Source organism: Electrona antarctica (genome assembly GCF_951216825.1).
Source record: "Electrona antarctica genome assembly, chromosome: 12".
Taxonomy (NCBI): domain Eukaryota; kingdom Metazoa; phylum Chordata; class Actinopteri; order Myctophiformes; family Myctophidae; genus Electrona; species Electrona antarctica.
In genome coordinates this window covers 49,527,410-49,546,261 of record NC_136793.1, presented here as the reverse complement: position 1 = coordinate 49,546,261, position 18,852 = coordinate 49,527,410, and the positions used below count along the sequence as shown (strand labels likewise).

General features: G+C 42.3%; 1 protein-coding gene and 1 long non-coding RNA gene across 2 annotated transcripts; one reads left to right on the top strand and one right to left on the bottom strand.

Annotated features, from left to right (window-relative positions):
* Positions 1 to 438: 438 nt before the first annotated feature.
* LOC306933524 lies at positions 439 to 2,183 on the bottom strand. Its single transcript, XR_013791240.1, has 3 exons — positions 2,064 to 2,183; positions 1,629 to 1,710; positions 439 to 485 (listed from the first exon to the last, which is right to left on the bottom strand). It is a non-coding gene; the product is annotated as an uncharacterized lncRNA (long non-coding RNA).
* A 606-nt stretch (positions 2,184 to 2,789) lies between these two features.
* dpp7 (dipeptidyl-peptidase 7) lies at positions 2,790 to 18,563 on the top strand. Its single transcript, XM_079517380.1, has 13 exons — positions 2,790 to 3,006; positions 3,587 to 3,719; positions 4,666 to 4,805; positions 5,796 to 5,959; positions 6,570 to 6,705; positions 7,538 to 7,619; positions 9,531 to 9,697; positions 12,688 to 12,748; positions 13,964 to 14,082; positions 15,298 to 15,454; positions 17,331 to 17,395; positions 18,156 to 18,226; positions 18,346 to 18,563. Exons 1-13 carry the CDS (start codon positions 2,908 to 2,910, stop codon positions 18,467 to 18,469), a joined length of 1,518 nt encoding a protein of 505 aa, XP_079373506.1. The 5' UTR covers positions 2,790 to 2,907; the 3' UTR covers positions 18,470 to 18,563.
* The last annotated feature ends 289 nt before the right edge of the window (positions 18,564 to 18,852 follow it).

Genomic DNA, 18,852 nt, shown 5'->3' with positions numbered 1-18,852 from the left:
TCATGCTTTTGTGAACACCCCAGACAGTTTTAAGTTGCTTGATTCAGTATTTAGATATTTGATATTAATTTCCAACAGACACGCACCCACACGCAAAACAAAGTGAAATATCCCTTTAATAACACTGTTGGGCTAGTTTAATATGCCAATTTAATATGACACATTGTTGATGTATGCCTTTAAAAAAATATATTATTTAGTTTTATAGCTATACTTTTTTTTTTTTTTTACTCTCAAGGACTCCTCCCCGGACACCACTTTAAGAAACCAATGGTTTGCAGTATGCATTGCTTCTGTTCATCTTCATGAGAAGAATAGTAAGCTGTGCTGCATATAGTATTAAGCAGAACGAGACATATTTCTTGACTTTGACGATTGATGCTAACCCTCTGCGAGCTGTTTGGCAATGCGCTCTTTCTCCTCTCGGATCTTCTTTTCTTCCTCCTCGACCCTCCTCTCCTCAGCAGCGATAGGCTTCAGTTCATCTAAAAAGGGTATTAAATTAAAGACTCAATTTTACAGGTTTTCCCAAGTGACCGATTATTCAGTTGTAATCTGGTTACTTATATCAGTATATCTATATAGTTTATATAGACTATAGAGCGTCGCAGTCCAAGTCACACCCCCTTTCGTGACGACGACTGGCCTGGGAAATAATTCTCCATTCATTTTTCTCAGACGTTTCAAAATGTATTTATTTAAAGAAGTCGCTTATTTAAGTCTGCTAAATGCCTAAATTGTAAATTGTAAAGACCTTTAAAGCCGCGGACAAGGCCAACTCGGATCGTGACAAATCATGACAACAAACACAATATCTTGGGCCGAACAAATACGGTAATTACGAATTATTTGTTCGGCCCAAAATATTGTGTTTGTTGTCGTGATTTGTCACGATCTGAGTTGGCTTTTTTCGAGGCTTACAGATCTTTTAAATGTTTTTTTTTTGTGGCTTTCTATATATTTTATGGAGGGACAGACAGTAGGCTGACAGGAAATGGGGAGAGAGATGGCCCAGGCCGGCTTACAGATCTTTAAATAAATACTTTTTGATATGTCTGGTGGTAAAAATGCATGGGGAATTATTTCCTGTGCCAGTCGTCGTCATGAAAGGGGGCGGGACTGCAACGCTCTATACAACATGCATTTGACATGTCCACTCACTGTTGATCATGGACATGCATTATGTGTTGACTAAACATGTTTTTACAATGTTTGACATGCGTTTCACAACATCATGGGTTCCCATATTGTGTGTTGACAGACTGTAAGGGTATAGGACTGTAGGTAGGCCGCCCTATAGGCTACTGTATATCCATTCAGAGACCCAGGCGTACAGTGCCAAATGCAGAACCTCCTGTGGTTCAGTCTTGTCACTTTTATGACACCCCATACTCCGCTCATACTATTTCATAACTAATCAAAATCATCATGGCAAATACAAAACTCCATGGTGAATTTATGTCATGTTTTGTTTGAAATCCTAGTTTAGGAATAAATATAATGTTTTGGAACAGTGAATGTAGCTACTGTACCAACAGCTCATACTGTGTGTGGTGTGTGTGTGTGTGTGTGTGTGTGTGTGTAGTAGACTAGTAGTACATTCTGTACCAGGTTGAACGTTATCTCACCATATCGTCTCTTTCCATAGACGATGCCAGCAATAAGAGCTGAATATCTTGCTGTCTGTTGCAGAGAAAACGGCACAAATCACTACTGAATCAAAGCGAGACTGTCGAGACATGAGTTAGTATTAGTAATAATAATAATAATAATAATGGGTAAACTAAACGATACTATTAGCTCAAATAATCCTAGAGAAATGATGTGAGAAAAAACATTTCTCGATTTAGCCTTGAATCTGCTGTAATGTTATGGTTATGCATTGAATGGATTTTAATACTTTGCATGATCTCCACCGTCCACACGCACGCACGCACACACACACACACACCAGCTAGCCACGGTTAGCATTTGTTCGGTAGCTATCTCGCTGCAGCAATATTTTTTTCGCAACACAATAAATTCACCGTATTGGAATGAAGTTTAAAAAACAACAGACCAACCTTGATCAGGGGCGACACTGCAACAGGAGGTGCCATTGTTGTATTGTGTCAGTGTTATGTGATGTTAGCAGCACGTCCTCTCCTCTGCTCTGCAACCACAACAACTAGAGGTGACTTTACTTTACGTTACGTGTGAGGAGGGCGAGGGATTATGGGAACATTTGGGAAACCCATGACGTAAAGAATAATAGATCTACAAGCTATTAACAGCCCAGCTATAAAACTAATGAATACAAATAAAGGTAGCCTATACATCGACGATGTGTCATATTATAAAATTGGTAGGCTATAAAAACACAATAAAGTGTACATTATATATATAATGTACACTTTTTTATAATAATAATAATGGAGAAAAAAAAATATATATATACATACTACACTACAGCGTAGACCGATACACCTACTGCACGTAAACAGAGCTGCTAAATATGAGTTTTATGTTTAGTTTTGTTTGTATAGCCTACTATTTAAATAGTCTTGAGGGGAAAAAATGCTGCTATTTGTCATAAAGTGACTGGAAAGAAATACTGCTATTTGTTTCAAAAAAGCTTTAGTTTATACCCAACTCCCAACATGTATAACGATGCAATATGTGACATAGCTCTGTTTACAAAATGCTGTACTGAAATATGAAACTCAATACCGCCACCATCTGGCGAAGACAGGTTAGGAAGGAGTAGGACCCAGGGATGACTAATCACGTGATATCAGTGGCACAGGGCGCCTGCCGCCTGAGCATTTGAAGCATAGCAGCCATAGAGTATATAAAGGATAGCAGCTGATCTGATCTCTGTCTCTCATTCTCTGTCCGTGACTCCGTGTTGAACTATTTAAAGTCAACATGGCTAAGTTGTTTCCCTTTGTGTCATTTACCCTTCGTTTGCTGCTTCTCCTTGTCCTGTTAGATGTGCTACAGGCTCTGCCAAGCAGACTTTTACAGGTAGTAGTGAAATGTTTCTTAGAATGTTGTTGTTGTTAGTGTTGTTGTTTACTTAAACCGTTTTGTTTAGTGTTTACTTTACCTCCTTTGGGTATCAAAGTATAAGTGCATGCGTGTGGAAACTCCAATCCCAAATCAGCATCTGAAATGTTGTCTGGTAGCCCTGAAACATGACTGTCATAATCGTGAAGTCATGTGAACCATGGCTATAGTGGTCTGGAAGTAGCCCAAACATTTAGACTCTCGTAGAGTTTTTTTTCGATTCTGAGAGATTCTTCAGAATCGAAAAAAACCTACGAGAGTCTAAATGTTTGGGCTAGTCTGGAAGCTTGTTAGCATGCATGTTGTAACACAAGTCTAGACTGTCATTGTTTTATTGAGTCAGACTTCATAAAATAAATCCATGGCAGTCTTGGTGCAAGGCTATATAACAAATTGCTAAAGGAATAGTATATGTTTTTTGACCAGCTAGCAGATTATAAAAAAGTGTTGTCTATTTGAACTTTGGTAGTGTGATATCAAACCCAAGTATAAATTCTGAACTGAACCATTAACTGTTTTTTATTTAATTTTGTGTCAGTCACATGGGGGCCACATATTGCAGACAGACCATGAACCCAAGTTCACAGAGAAATACTTCACCCAGATCCTGGACCACTTCAACTTTAACAGCATGGGAAACGGCACGTACAACCAGCGTTACTTAATTACAGGTAAAAAAAAGTCTCTGGTATATTAGTGGTTCTCTAACTTCAAGAGGACTCCCAAAATTACATGTATTTGGCTGCGGAACCCCCATCTCAAAATATTGCCAGGGACCCCCAGAAGCAAAGAATTTAGTAGTTAAACATTTTGGCTTAAAAGAAAATCTATTATATTCAAAGGATTTGCACAGTTTCACGATTGTAAATAGCAGATCTACAAGCTCGTATCAGCACAAAGAGACTATGAGTTTGTTCTGCTATTTCTGAATTGCCAAAGTATAAATTCACACAGATGCTTTCCTGGTTTTAATGGGTTAAAGGTCTATTTCATGGGGGGGCACGGTGGCACAGTCGGTAGTGCTGTCGCCTCACAGCTAGAGGTCCTGGGTTCGATTCCCGCTGGGGACGCTATGGGCGCTGGGGGGGCGTGTTCTCCCCTCCGCATCATCAGTGCCCATACCCGAGGCGGGGTTGGTGAAAGGGCTCTTCTGTGTGGAGTTTGCATGTTTTCCCCATGTCCCCTAGGGTAGGTACCCTCACAAAAACATGCAGTAATCCTGGTCTCTAAACTACCTCCCCTGGCCAGTCAGGGCTCCTGATGGAGGGGAAAGGAACTGGTCGGAATAACGTGTTCCTTCCACACGCTACGTCCGGCTGGGGAAACTCCCCTGTCAGGTGAAAAGAAGCAGCTTGGACTCCTCATGCATAGAAGGGAGCATGAGGTCAGTCCGCTGCCCCCCCAGGTTGGCAGAGGAAGTGTAGCGCCCAGGATTACATTTATAGATAATTGACACTGGGCGAAAAAATGGGTTGCAAAATCATAGGATAAAATTAAAAAAAAAATATATATATATATTTTATGGACATACTGGGGTGGGATTAGGGAGCAGAAAACATACGCGTTTGCCTCTCATAATTAACACTTCTCACCAATGGCGTTATCTTTCCTGTTTAGACGAATATTGGCAGAAAAGCTATGGGCCCATTTTCTTTTACACGGGCAACGAGGGCGATATCTGGGATTTTGCTCTCAACTCTGGATTCATCACGGAGCTGGCTGCACAGCAGGGGGCCTTGGTCATATTTGCCGAACACGTACGTAAGGCTGCTACATGTGTGTCTGCTCTGCTACACAGTAAAATCTCCCATGCTAATTTAACTCTGGACAGCGTACGAATGGACCAAGCAAGGTCCATTTGGTTCCATTTTCACACTCCCAGAGTCACAAATGGATAAATGAACACTCACTGAGTAGATTAGGTAGGTATTGCAATCAAACAATTGGGTAACTGCATTCAAAAAATCTATTCAGCTGCTAAAATCATCATCAAACACACAAAGAAAGTAGGACGTTTCCTACATTGTCTGAGTCATGAAACTCATGACTTGTGGCTGTTGAATGTGCTCATAATATCCTTCAGCGTGTCATTCAAGTAGTTGAATGACACGCTGCTTGTGTGAGTCTCGATTTTCCTCCACAAAAAATGAGATCACTATTGTATTCTTTTTTTCCTGTGAAAATATGTATTGTCTGTAGTTGCTGAACAATGCTACATTCAAACCTCTCTTATAGTCTCTCTCTTGTAGTAACGTAAGCGTAACTAAAATGAATTGGACAGCCAACTACAGTGCTGCACGGTTCTTGCTCAAATTCAGAAATGAGATCACGTAGGTGTCTGAATCTAGATCTCAATCTTTCTTCTATTAATTGTGCAGCACTACCTGGTCTGTGTTACAAAATTGCCGTGTGAACCGGTCTGGAGCGGATGATATCGATGATATCGCTACGTCATGTTGTAGTATTGTTTTGTAGTCATCAGTCATCCGGAACTTCCTTTCCCCTCAAACCGATTTTTCTCAATAAAAGCAGCAGGCTACGAGAGCTTTTATTGTTATTCTTCCGGTTTGAGGGAAAAGGAAGTTCCGGATGATTCTTCCTGCCTGATGACTACAAAATGACGTAGCGATATCATCCGCTCCCGACCGGATCATAAACCCGAAAAGGAATGCTGCCCAGGCTACATTCTGACTATATACACAGTGCATGCATGTGTACTTGATACCCTCCATCTTCCCCTCTGACAGAGATACTATGGCAAATCACTCCCTTTTGGACAAGAGTCCTTCAACATTCCAGAGGTCGGCTTGCTGACGGTGGAACAGGCACTGGCTGACTACGCTGTTATGATCAATGAGCTGAAATGGCAACTGGGTGCCACAGAATGTCCTGTCATTGTATTTGGTGGCAGGTAAGAACTCTCACGTTCTTACAATTTGATGCCACACTATAGGTACAGTGTGAGTGCGCTGTTAAGAGTCATTTTCATCATATTGACGTTGAAGTACGAAAAGGCTCCAGGAAAAGATTCTCTTCGCAACGCAGCAATGAACCATTTTTTGAGCATCCTTGTGCGTTTGTGTGAATCATGGCGATGATTTGATTGGCTGAGCACCCCCATAGCGATGATTTGATTGGCTGAGCAAAGTACGTATTGAGGATAAAAACTAAGTGAGGGCAGAAAATTGAGCACGCAAATTGTGATTGGCCGGAATGAGATGATGTATGATGATAAGAGTGCCCCTCACTTCACACAGGTGTGATTTTTTTTTTAATGTAGTCCTGCTATGAGAATGCAAAATAGACCTTTTTTAAATAACAGGTGTTACTTATGCCTCGTCTGATTCAATTCCCATTGTTTTGGCAATGCACAATGTAATGTGTATACATTACATTACTTATTGAATGTTTTGAACAGATGCACTCCACCATAGTGTAGCGTTCCTTGACCCCTTCAAGAAAATGCCTTTTGCGATCAAATGATGATCGTTGAATGACTCTTTCTCATCTCTCCGCTCCAGTTATGGAGGAATGCTGTCCGTCTATATGAGACTGAGATATCCAAACATAGTGACCGGGGCTCTGGCTGCTAGCGCCCCCATCTTGTCAACGGCAGGGATGGGAGACGCCGGACAGTTCTTCCGGGATGTTACGTCTGTGAGTGGGAACAAGTGTAACCAAAAAGAGGAATGGGGAACTATAGAATAGGGTTTAATGTATATTTAGCTGTTTCTCAACCACCGAAACGCTCTATTCCTAGTAAATACCAGACCTGAGTCACAACCATACTTGGACCGCCTTTGTACCAAATCTCTCCGGCAAAAATAGCCAATCTACAAGCTTGTAGGTTGGCTATTTTTGGCGAATGTTCTCCCCAGAATAAGGGGCGTTGGAGTTAAGACATACACAGATAGATAGATAGATAGATAGATAGGTACTTTATTAATCCCTGAGGGGAAAGTGAAGTGTAACAGCAACAGGCAGCCAACGTTTGTTTTGGTATCAGTTGTTGTATCTGTAGCCAGATACAACAAGGAGCTACAATGGTGACATCTGTGTTTTCATGGTGTCAGGATAGGAAGTAGTATTTTGCAAATGGGCACATTTAGTAGTGAAATTGGCTTGCTCATCTATACAAATACATACAGAGCACAGTGTATATTTAGTCTGTGTGTGTTTGTGTGCATGTGTGTGTTCTTCTACTGCTAAAATCATGATTAAGTAGGACGTTTCCTACATTGTCTGAGTCACTGAGTCATGAAACTCATGACTTGTGGCTGTTGAATGTGCTCATAATATCCTTCAGCGTGTCATTCAAGTAGTGCTGCACCATTCTTGCTCAAATGTGAGTCTCGATTTTCCTCCACAAAAATTTAGATCACTATTGTATTATTCAAGTTCTAAATAGAAGATGAATTACTTTGAAAATGCCTGTATTATATGATAATAACAATAAATGTCTTTGCCTGCTGGATTTCCTCCTCCAAAGGATTTTGAGAACTACGCCCCAGAATGTAAAGACGCTGTGAGAGGAGCATTCCAGCGTCTACAGGACCTGGCCGAACACCAAGGTAAATGCTTCAATCCGCTAAGAATCCCTACAATAGTACCTTAAGCCAAAGTGCCAGGGGTTCTCAACCCGTGGGTCGCGACCCCTCGGGGGGGTCGCCAAATTATTTTAGGGGGTCCCCAAATTATTTTCAAAAAAAAAAAAAGATTTTTTTAAAATTTATTTTCACGATTTTTCAAAAATAGCAGACCTACAAGCTCATAGCGCGCCACTCGGTGGCGCGCTATGAGCTTGTAGATCTGCTATTTTTCAATAGCTAAATTATAACAATGCTTAAAACACCAAAAGGGGTTCCCGCCCAAAATGGTTTAAGGTTATTGTAGCAGTCAATTTATATTGGGGGTCGGGAAGGGGCGGGGTGGGGGTCCCGAGACGTTGCCAAAGCATTTTCGGGGGTCCCCGGCCAAAAAGGTTGAGAACCCCTGCTTTACAATGTGCATTACACTGTAACGCACATCGTAACCGCTACAGTTACATTCGCGCACACAGTCTCCACACACCGGTGGTGGAGGCACCCATGCAAGAAATGGCCTCGCGTAGCCAGCCTTCATCTGCCTTTGCAATGCATATTGCCCCCGGCAGGTGAAGTCTGGCCCCTGTCAATTGTGGGAGGACTTCACGGCTGAAGTGGTGACGAGCCAACCAGATTCATCAGGAACCAGGCTATAACCAACCAGGGCCCAGTATTCAAATATGGGGGCGGGGACATTGTGAGAAAAATACTAATCTAACACTGAGAGGCACGAGACTAATATCCACGCAGTGATATTAGGCCTGACGTCGAAATGAAATAAATGTCTTCTAAATTCTGACAGTTTTCTGAAGTGTGTGTGTGTGTGTGTGTGTGTGTGTGTGTGTGTGTGTGTGTGTGTGTGTGTGTGTGTGTGTGTGTGTGTGTGTGTGTGTGTGTGTGTGTGTGTGTGTGTGTGTGTGTGTGTGTGTGTGTGTGTGTGTGTGTGTGTGTGTGTGTGTGTGTGTGTGTGTGTGTGTGTGTGTGTGTGTGTGTGTGTGTCAACTTACTAAAAGCCTGGCATGTCTGTCTTGTCTCGCGACAGTTCTATGATTATTGAATGAATGAATTATCATTTATATAGCAGTTTCAAAACAATGTTCCAAAGTGCTGCAAGAGCAATCTAATGACCATTACCTGGCCATTCACAGCATCTCCAAACTGTGGCACAGAAACCAGCAGGAGTACTCTCTCATGTCCTCTTATGAGTATTATACTGTATTGTACTTTAGCATTTATGTACACATCTTCTATCTCTCCCATTATTTTATTTGTTTTCTTGTCTTTTGTTTAAGAAATATATATAAAATCCTGTGGACACAAGAAATGTTATTGATATGAGTATTGATGTCCTTAAAGGAGAATTCCATACTAAAAGGCTTTCTTACCTTTCTTTGTAGTCGTTACGTCCCCACCAAAGAGGTCCAGGTGTTATTTTGTGCAAAAGCTTCTTATTGGCTATTAACCCTACCATAAGCCCTAAATGAATTGCATTGAATTGAATGGGGCTATGGGGTGCTAATTTGCTTATTTCCATCGCTCAAAATTATAATTTTTATCCCAAGCGGCACACTTTACTACTTATTTCGATGGAAATAAGTGAATTAGCACAACACCCCATAGCCCCATTCAATTCCCATTCAATGCAATTCATTGAGGGCTTATGGTAGGGGAAATAGAGTTTTTGCCCAAAAAAACACCTGGACCTCTTTGGTGGGGACGTAACGACTACAAAGAAAGGTAAAAAAGCCATCTAGCATGGAATTCTCCTTTAAATAAATAATATAAGAAAAAAATAAACCAGCAGGCGAGGAGGGAACAGAAAAGGAACACTTTCAGTTTCAAAGTAGAGGTGCTCCGATTGGTCCACCTCTACTTTCACGGTATCTGACTCGTCCACAGATTACAGCCGCGTCCAATCGGAGTTCTCCCTGTGCAAGCCTCCCGCCTCTCTTAAGGACATCCACCAACTGAAAGGTCTGCTGAGGAACGCGTTCACCCTGATGGCCATGCTGGACTACCCATACAGTACACATTTCTGGGGGAACCTGCCAGCCAACCCTGTCAAGGTACAGGAGATGAATAAACTGCAATGTCCCTATGGCCCAACCTATGTCCCTATGTTTAGAGTACCAGTAGGGGCAAAAGTGGCGCTGTTGTGCTAGAAACGGAGAGAGAGAGAGATAGTGTTGCACTGTTGCCTGCTAATTACAGAGAGAGAGAGAGGCAGGGGGGGAGAGAGAGAGGGGTGTCTGCTAAATTCTAATTTCCCCCACACAGTAACTCTCATTTCTCATACCGTTTCGGACACGGGGCGGCTCGCCGGAACCGGGCTGGCACCCTGGGCCCGTTCCTGTGGTTCTGGAAGTTCCGGGGACCCACCGGGGGCCCCCACACGGAGTTGCACCACTCAGTTCACACGGGTGTGATTTTTTTTTTTCTTCAGGGAAGAGTATAATTCTTTCAGCTTTCAAATGTTTTCACGCACAGCAGCCTTTAGAAGTGGAGGTGTCTTTACAAGCAATACACAGCAGTAAGAAATGAATTACAAGACTGACCATGAAAATGTCAGACATGATTTACACTTCCAGTATTAACACTTTTGCCTGGGAATTTCTCTGAATAAAGGCACTGGAGTGCCAAGCAGATGAGGCAGATTTGACCTCCCTATCTTCCATTCCAAGATAGGGAGGTGAAATCTTCCATTACTACCTCGCGCTAATAAGTCTGATAATAGATGCATGGTGAAGTCAGAAATTAGGACAGAACATCGGCGTTCTGATCAGAACCATGGACAGCGCTGTAGATTCAGAGTAAATAGGGAAGATTGTTGGGAGTAAACCAAGGAAGCTTTGAAAAGGAAAGGACATGGTCACGTGACTGGGCTGCGCCATGACACTTTCATGGATGCTTCCATGGGAGCCAAACTACACCCGGAAGTTCGGCAGAATGCACTGGAGTCAATGAGAGCTCACTCAGCTCAGTGACCAGCTCATGCAGTGATATAAATAGGTTTTCAATGTAATGGGTCCCGGGATGCACAGGTGGTCATTCAAATGAGTCCCAAAAAATTCTTATGAGTCCCAAAAAGAATCACACCTGTGTGAAGTGAGTGGTGCAACTCCGTGAGAGGGTTCGCGGGGGGGGGGGGGGGGGGGGGGGGGGAGTTCCAGGGGGCCGGGCCGGTTCCGGCGTGCCGTGCCGTGTCCGAAACGTTGAGAAATGACAGAGTTACCGTGTGGCGGTCCCTCTACTGTACCCTCTACTCTACTGTACTGTACTGTCACTGTAATGTATTGGCACCCCCCGAAAGCATCATATATACAGTTAATACGTGCGTGTGTGTTTGTGTGTGCGTGCGCACAGATGGTGAAAAACAACCATGCTATTTTTGTGCTCATACCCAGACACACACATAGCTCCGTAAGGGAGTGGTTGCACCACTCAAAAATAATAATAAAACATTTTTTATAAAAAAAAATATATATAAAAATATCAAATAGGCCTATACAGTATATCTTTTTATGTAGGGTAGTAGTATTCGCAAGCAAAACTCAGTAAGAAATACTAATAGTGGGCAACAGTGGATTTAACATAGCTTAATATACCAACCAAAAGTTGCAGTTGCAATTATTGTACTTAGCCAAAATGCAAATAGGTTTGCCATTGTGGATGTAAAATAATTTATTTGGAAAAGTGGAACTTAGAAGTCACTTGAGTCCCTGTCTACAGAAAAGAATGGCAGCTGCAAAAAAGACAGATTCACAAGCTCTCAACGCGTCGCCTCAGAACCTGCAGATGCGCCTGTCTCTGCAGCGCCGTTTACAACGTGTTGAGAGCTTGTAGATCAACGTGAACGAACCCTGACACCAGCGCTGCAAAAACAAACGCGTTGAGAACCCGCAGATGCGCCCATCTCTGCAGCGCCGTTTGCAGCGCGTTGAGAGCTTGTAGATCTGTCTGTTTTTGCAGCGCTGGTGTCAGGATTCGTTCACGTTACAAGCGGACATGAAGTGAAGTTCAATCAGTGCGTTGAATCAGCAGCAGCAACAAGCTAATAGCCAACACCACCACCACCAGTCTGTTAGCATAGCTTGTTGCTAACGATTTGTCACTCCGTCTTTTTCTTTTCTCTCTTTTATTATTTTTCCCCCCGACTTCACGGGTCGCGCATTGGGTTGTGATGAGACCCGATGTTGCAGCCTGTGTGTGACCGAAAGAGTGCTAGACTTCCACGTAGAACAGTGTGTGACCGAAAGAGTGCTAGACTTCCACGTAGAACAGTGTGTGACCGAGAGAGTGCCATAGTCTTCAGTGCAGCCAGGATAAAGTTGCGTCCACAGGATGCAGAGGCTTTTGGTTTATTGCGTCCCATAACTATAAAGTGCGTTTTGGGACGCAAAACGCACCCTATTTACATCACTGCTCATGAACAAACACTATTTCTGAATGACAGACCTTTTGTAAAGTAATCGCTTCTGGAAAACAACAGAAGACATGTAGCACATTATTGCCTGCTGTGTTGCTTTTCAATGTGTACACCGTGTAATTGTATAGAGGTATGGTATCTAAAGAGCACAAAGTACCTTTCTGAACGTACCAAGTATCGTGAGACTTCCCACCGTTTCCTGTCTGGCAGCCAAATCTCGCGATACCTCCGAGCCAGACACGATATCTGCTGCTGTTTAGATCAGGGGTTCTCACCCCGTGGGTCGTGACCCCTCTGGGGGAGTGATGGTCGCCAAATTATTTTGGGGGGTCCCCAAATTATTTAAAAAAAAAGTAGATCGGCTATTTTCAATAGATTTTGTACACATTTTGAACTTGTGAAATGGGACATTCTGCAATATGAGTACTTTTACTTTTAGTACTTTAAGTACATTTTGATGCCGATACTTTTGTACTTTTACTCAAGTACATTTTCAATTCCGTGCTTTTACTTGTAACAAAATACTTCTAAATTGCAGTATTGGTAATTTTACTTAAGTAAAACAATTGAGTACTTTTTCCACCACTGAGTAAATTGTATATTGTATTGGATTGATGTGTGTGTTTCCAGGTGGCATGTGACACAATGCTAAGTGGACCCGATCTGCTGGAGAATCTCAAAAACACTGCAGGTAAAATGATTAATGCATGTATACTGTAATTAAAGTTTAACCTCTTGAATCCCGGTGCCCCAATTCTGTGGCTAACATTCTGTCAAAATAAAAGCTCACAAGGTATTGCGGCGTGCTGAGAGCTATGGACTGTTTTTGAAGATATTTAGATTAGTGCCAAAAAGGGTGGGTGGTGCTTGTATAGAACCCTTAGCAATACGATCAAGATAGGCTTTAAGTTATTAATGAGAGGATACCGTGTAACATCAAAACGTGATTTGGTTACCTGCCCTCTACCGAATCGACTATATTGTGTAGATAATATAATTATGGCAGTTTTCTTTTTCTCACCTCCAATATGCCCATACACTGACACCACGCTAGACAGGAACGCCCAAAAACGTCACATCCGGTTTTAGCCTGGGGTAAGAATTTTCTATGGCTGCCAATGCAACTTGGTCCAATCCTTAATCACATACGGACAAACATCTATGCGGATGCTATCTAACTTGCGGAGGTAGCGTGCCTTGTCCACGGGCAACAGATCTTTCAACGTATGGCATTGCAAATACGTTTGATAATCGCTACTCTGCTCAATATTGTTTTGAAAATGCCGCAAATTGCATTGCAGCGAACGAGCGCAAATCTCAACTTCCCCCGGTGGTGGGCGGAGTCACAGTTTGAGGCGCTGTTTACGCGCCGTGGTGTCAGTGTATGGAATTTGAAATGCATAAATTAAATTATCTCTTCAGATGATTTTCCTATCGGTGCACTCTAGAGGGCACTAGTCTGCTTCCTTCAGACTCATGAAGTGATTGCAAGTTTCTTTTAGTGAGATGTCCTTCACTTGGGGTTAAAAACAGCAGCAGACGCTTGTATCCAGAGTGAGTTACAAAGTGAATGTCCTGAACCCAAATCGACAAACGACAGGTTAAATGGTCAAATGGTTGTCGTCATACCCAGAAGTTAAGTTGGTTAAACATTGTTAAACTCACTTTGCCACTCTATTTGCCACTCACTTTATTCCCTCTATTTGAGATGTTAAGACCATTGACGGCAAGCAAGTGTATTTTTGAAATCCATCAATTTATATGGGAACAAAATTGTTTCAATTATATAAACTGCACCCGGCCGGCCCTTTCCACACCTTTCAACATAATTTATGCTCCGTCATACAAACGCGTCCCCAACAACGGTGAATCTTCCTGTAAACCCTTTTCAATGGCTTCCCTCTAGGGATAGTGTACAACTCTACAGGCGACCTGCAGTGCTTTGACCTGTATTCCTTGTATGTGGAGTGCGCCGATCCCACTGGCTGTGGGCTGGGCTTCAACAGCTTGGCTTGGGACTACCAGGTACTCCAAAGGCTAATGTACCATTAGTGTCGATTCTCATTTTTTGTTTTTCCATGAAAATGTTTATTTGTCTTCAGTCTGTAGTTGCTGAACATTAGTACAAAATGTAGCACCTGGAGCCAACTACTGTGGCTTTAGACAGACATCACCACTTCACCACTTTTCAACTTCTCTTCCTATAATTGGTCCTCACTAATGTTCATGATAAAATACCACCATTTTTTCCTACTCAGTCTGTGTCTCATAGGAAGGCTGTGGGCAGTTCAGAAACCCGTCCACCAGTGACATCATCGATGGTGAATCCAAGCTAATAGAAACGGCAGGCTTTCTTTTCCTGAAAAGTTGCAATGCAAAAGTTGAAGCCATCGTTCTCACGATAATAAAAATCTAAATATATTTTAAAACAAATCTTGTTTAAAAAAATAAAAATCTGCCTAATGATGATGTCACTGGTGGACGGGTGTCCGAACTGCCCAAAGCCCTCCTATGAGACACAGACTGAGTAGGACAAGAATGGTGGTGTTTTATCATGAACATTAGTGAGGACCAATTATATGAAGAGATGTTGAAAAGTGGTGAAGTGGTCCTTTAAACATCTCTTAAAGTCTCTCTCTTGTAGCAAAAACACGAGAGTAACTAAAATTAATTTGACTGCCAGCTAATTGCTGCACCATTCTTGCTTAAAATGTAGAAATAAGTTTGCATAGCTTTCTGCTCAGTGTCTGTCACCAAAAATAAAATAATTAACCATTACACCACTCGGTGACGTGCTATGAGCTTGTAGATCTGCTATTTTTCAATAGCTAAAGTATAACATAATGCTTAGTTAAAACACCAAAAGGGGTTCCCACCCAGAATGGGTTAATTGCATGGAGAATCGGTTTGGGCTTAAGTCTGAGAGTGTACGAATGAAACCAAGTGGACCCTTAATTGTTTTGTCCTAGCACAAAACTATGGTTATGTATTGTAGTGCAGAGACCTGCAAAACCACCATAGTAATGTCAAAATATTAATTTCTCAAGCTCACCAGCATCCATTACACAAACCGTGACCGCTGCCGCCAGCCTATTGAAGGCTGACCCCAAATCATGAGATACGCTGATGACCCAAAAAAAATCAAAGTCGCGTAAAAAGAAAGCTTGGAGTTCTATTCTAAGAACCCTGTGGAACACCACCACGGTGCATCTAATTCTAACCTCCTTTCTGTGGTTGCAGGCGTGTACCGAGATTGAACTCTGCTACGACAGCAACAACGTGACGGACATGTTTCCTCCCATGCCCTTCACGGAGAGGGACCGCGAGGCGTACTGCTCCAAGCGCTGGGGCGTGATCCCACGGCCCGGCTGGCTCAAAGCGCAGTACTGGGGAAACGGTGAGTGATCCCACGGCGGGCCCTGGCTCAAAACGCAGTACTGGGGAAACGGTGAGTGATCCCACGGCGGGCCCTGGCTCAAAACGCAGTACTGGGGAAACGGTGAGTGATCCCACGGCGGGCCCTGGCTCAAAGCGCAGTACTGGGGAAACGGTGAGTGATCCCACGGCGGGCCCTGGCTCAAAACGCAGTACTGGGGAAACGGTGAGTGATCCCACGGCGGGCCATGGCTCAAAACGCAGTACTGGGGAAACGGTGAGTGATCCCACGGCGGGCCCTGGCTCAAAACGCAGTACTGGGGAAACGGTGAGTGATCCCACGGCGGGCCCTGGCTCAAAACGCAGTACTGGGGAAACGGTGAGTGATCCCACGGCGGGCCCTGGCTCAAAACGCAGTACTGGGCGAACAGTGTTGTTTTTGGCAGCAAATTCTGATTTTAGTTTTAGTCGTATAGTCTCTTGAATAGTTTTAGTTTTAGTCGTATAGTCTCTTGAATAGTTTTCATTTCGTTTCAGTGGGGGTGCATACTTAGTTTAGCCCATTTAGGCCTGACCTCAAAATTAAAAAAAAAAATCTTCTAAATCCTCCAGTTTTCTGAAATAAATATTTTCACGATTTTTCAAAAATAGCAGACCTACAAGCTCGTAGCGCGCCACTCGGTGGCGCGCTATGAGCTTGTAGATCTGCTATTTTTCAATAGCTAAATTATAACATAATGTTTAAAACACCAAAAGGGACTAGTCATTGGTTAGACATGGGTTAAGGTTAGGTTTAGGTGTGCTGCCCCGTGGGAGGTTAGGTTTAGGGTGAGGGTTTGAGATGGGTCGTAGTTGTAGGACTAATGGCTGGTCTAACCAATTACTAGTCTAAACGACAAACTGTCTAAACTAAGTACTGCACCCGTTTCAGTCACATTTTAGTCACCTGGAATTTCTTGCTGTTCGTCTAGTTTCAGTCGACTAAATATCATAAGACTTCAGTCGACTGAATCTTGATGCCGTTGGCTGTAATGACTGTTTTTAGGGTGCAACCCTAACCCTAACCTCCCACGGGGCAGCACACCTAAACCTAATCTTAACCCATGTCTAACCAATGACTAGTCTAAACTAAGTATGCACCCCCTGTTTTTACACTTGCTGAAAATAGCCGATCTACAACGCGTTGTGAGCTTGTAGATCTGCTATTTTCAGCATGCATTGCAAACTAAGTGTAAAATGGCTTATACTGGATCTCTTGTGCACTAGTCCCTTCCTAACATTTTAGTCTAGTTTTTATTTGTTGATGAAATGGTCAGTATATTTAGTCTTAGTTTTAGTCATCATAGCTTAGTTTTCATTTAGTGTCCATGTAGTTTTCGTCAGTAGAAAAAGGTAGTCGACGAACATTTTTCGTCTTAGTTTTAGTCGACGAAATCAACACCGCTGGGGAAACACTTGAGTGCTGTCAAGTAGCCTGGAAACCAGACAAAACTGCCAAAAAATAAAAATGATATTAGTCTGGCCTCTAAAGCCCTATTTAATTTGTCATAAAAAATAATAAAACACATTCCAATTCAAATATCTTTGAAAAACTAGGTCCTAGAATAAATAATAAAAGTAACTTGTATGTTTATTTTTTTATTTTGTCCCTTTTTTAAATTTGTTTGGGAAAGTAGCTTCACGTCATTGATCCTCACACTCAAGTTGCTTCTTGCCACCGGTGTCTTCTAAAGTAGTCGGTCTAATAACAATGTCCATTGTCCACTTGCAATCGACGCAATATTATGCTTCATTTTATATCCCCTCGTACGATGGCATTCGTTCGCAGATAATAGAACTGTATTTCGTCGTCATCGCTGAAACTACTTCTAATGAAGCCTCTGCTCGTTCCTTTTCAGACCTCTCCACAGCCAGCAACATCATTTTCTCCAATGGAGATCTGGACCCATGGGCAAACGGAGGGGTAACATTCACACAAGCAACCTTGTTTTTTCAGCAAACTTTAAATTAAATTAAGACTCTTTCCATGACTTGGACGACTTTTTCCAACGTGTCAATAGTACCGTAGGCGGGCACATTTCGATGTGGTTTTAGTCGTAGTCTTTTGAATACAATTGAATTAGATTTGAGTCACATTTTAGTCATCTGACATGTTTTAGTGTTGGTCTAGTTTTAGTTAATCTCTCAAGAACAGATTCTGTGCTGCGCTAAGGGAAACAAACAGCAGAGGGTGCTGTTTTTTCGTTTTTTTGCCGATTGAGTTTTAGTCGACTAAATATACGATTTTAGTTGACTAAATGTAGAGTTGATTTAGTCGACTAAAATGTATTTTGCAGGCCTTGATTTCACCTCATGGCTGATTTTAGATTTGGTTGCATGCTGAAAATAGCAGATCTACAAGCTCACGTTGCGCTGCAGCACGTTGGTAGCTTGTAGATCTGCTATTTTCAGCATGCAACCAAGTATAATATGACTTGTCTTTTAGTTAGTTAAACTGAATCTCTTCTCCACTAGTCCCTCCGTAACATTTTAGTCTAGTTTTTAGTTGTTGACAAAATTGTCTATATATTTAGTCATCATAGCTTAGTTTTCATTTAGTGTTTATTTCGTTTTCCTCAGTGAAAAAAAAGGTGGTCGACGAACACTTTTTGTTTTAGTCAACAAAATCAACACTGTTGAGTTAATTGGCTCTGGGCTATTTGCTTGTTGGTTTTCCATATTAGGTGCGGAAGTCGTTGAGCTCATCGTTGATTGCGATCACCATACCAGAAGGAGCCCACCATCTAGATTTGAGGTAAAGTCCTCCTCATAGATCATTCAACCAATGCAGACGGTGATTTCCATGCTGCTACATTACATAGAATATATTTTTGGATGATAATGTCTCCGTCTGGTCATGTCTTTGTCCTTCAGAGAATCTAACGACGCCGACCCGGTATCGGTAATTAATGCCAGGAAGACGGAATCGGACGTCATTGCCCAGTGGGTGAAGATGGAAAGAGTGAGATTGCAGAAGTCACATTTTAATATGGCTTAATTTCTATGAGTGACTGACACAAGCGTATTATTGTTGTACTTATCTTGTTCAATAAAGTTTTCAATCACCTTTTTTTTACAAAATGAAAGCAAAATCCAGCGTTTTATTGTAAACTGAGAAAAAGTGCTCCCCCGGGTCGGGAACCAGACAGGTCCGATTAAAGATGGGACCCAATGCCTCCCTGCTTGGCACTCGGCATCAATGGGTTGGATTTGGGGGAGGGGGCAAATCAAGCGGCGTCGCTTGAGTATCTTTTTTTGTTTTGTTTTTATATTTGTTTTTGTTTGTTGTTTTGTCCCAGCTCCACAAAATAAAACTCTATAAAAGCCAAAAGGGAGTATGCCACCAATTCCAAACATATCCCCATATTGCCAAAATGAATG

Coding starts and splice junctions, on each gene's coding strand:
- dpp7 (XM_079517380.1), top strand. CDS start 2,908: ATGGCTAAGTTGTTTCCCTTTGTGTCATTTACCCTTCGTTTGCTGCTT. Junction 3,720..4,665: donor CCAGCGTTACTTAATTACAG/GTAAAAAAAAGT, acceptor TTTCCTGTTTAG/ACGAATATTGGCAGAAAAGC. Junction 9,698..12,687: donor TGCCAGCCAACCCTGTCAAG/GTACAGGAGATG, acceptor GTGTGTTTCCAG/GTGGCATGTGACACAATGCT.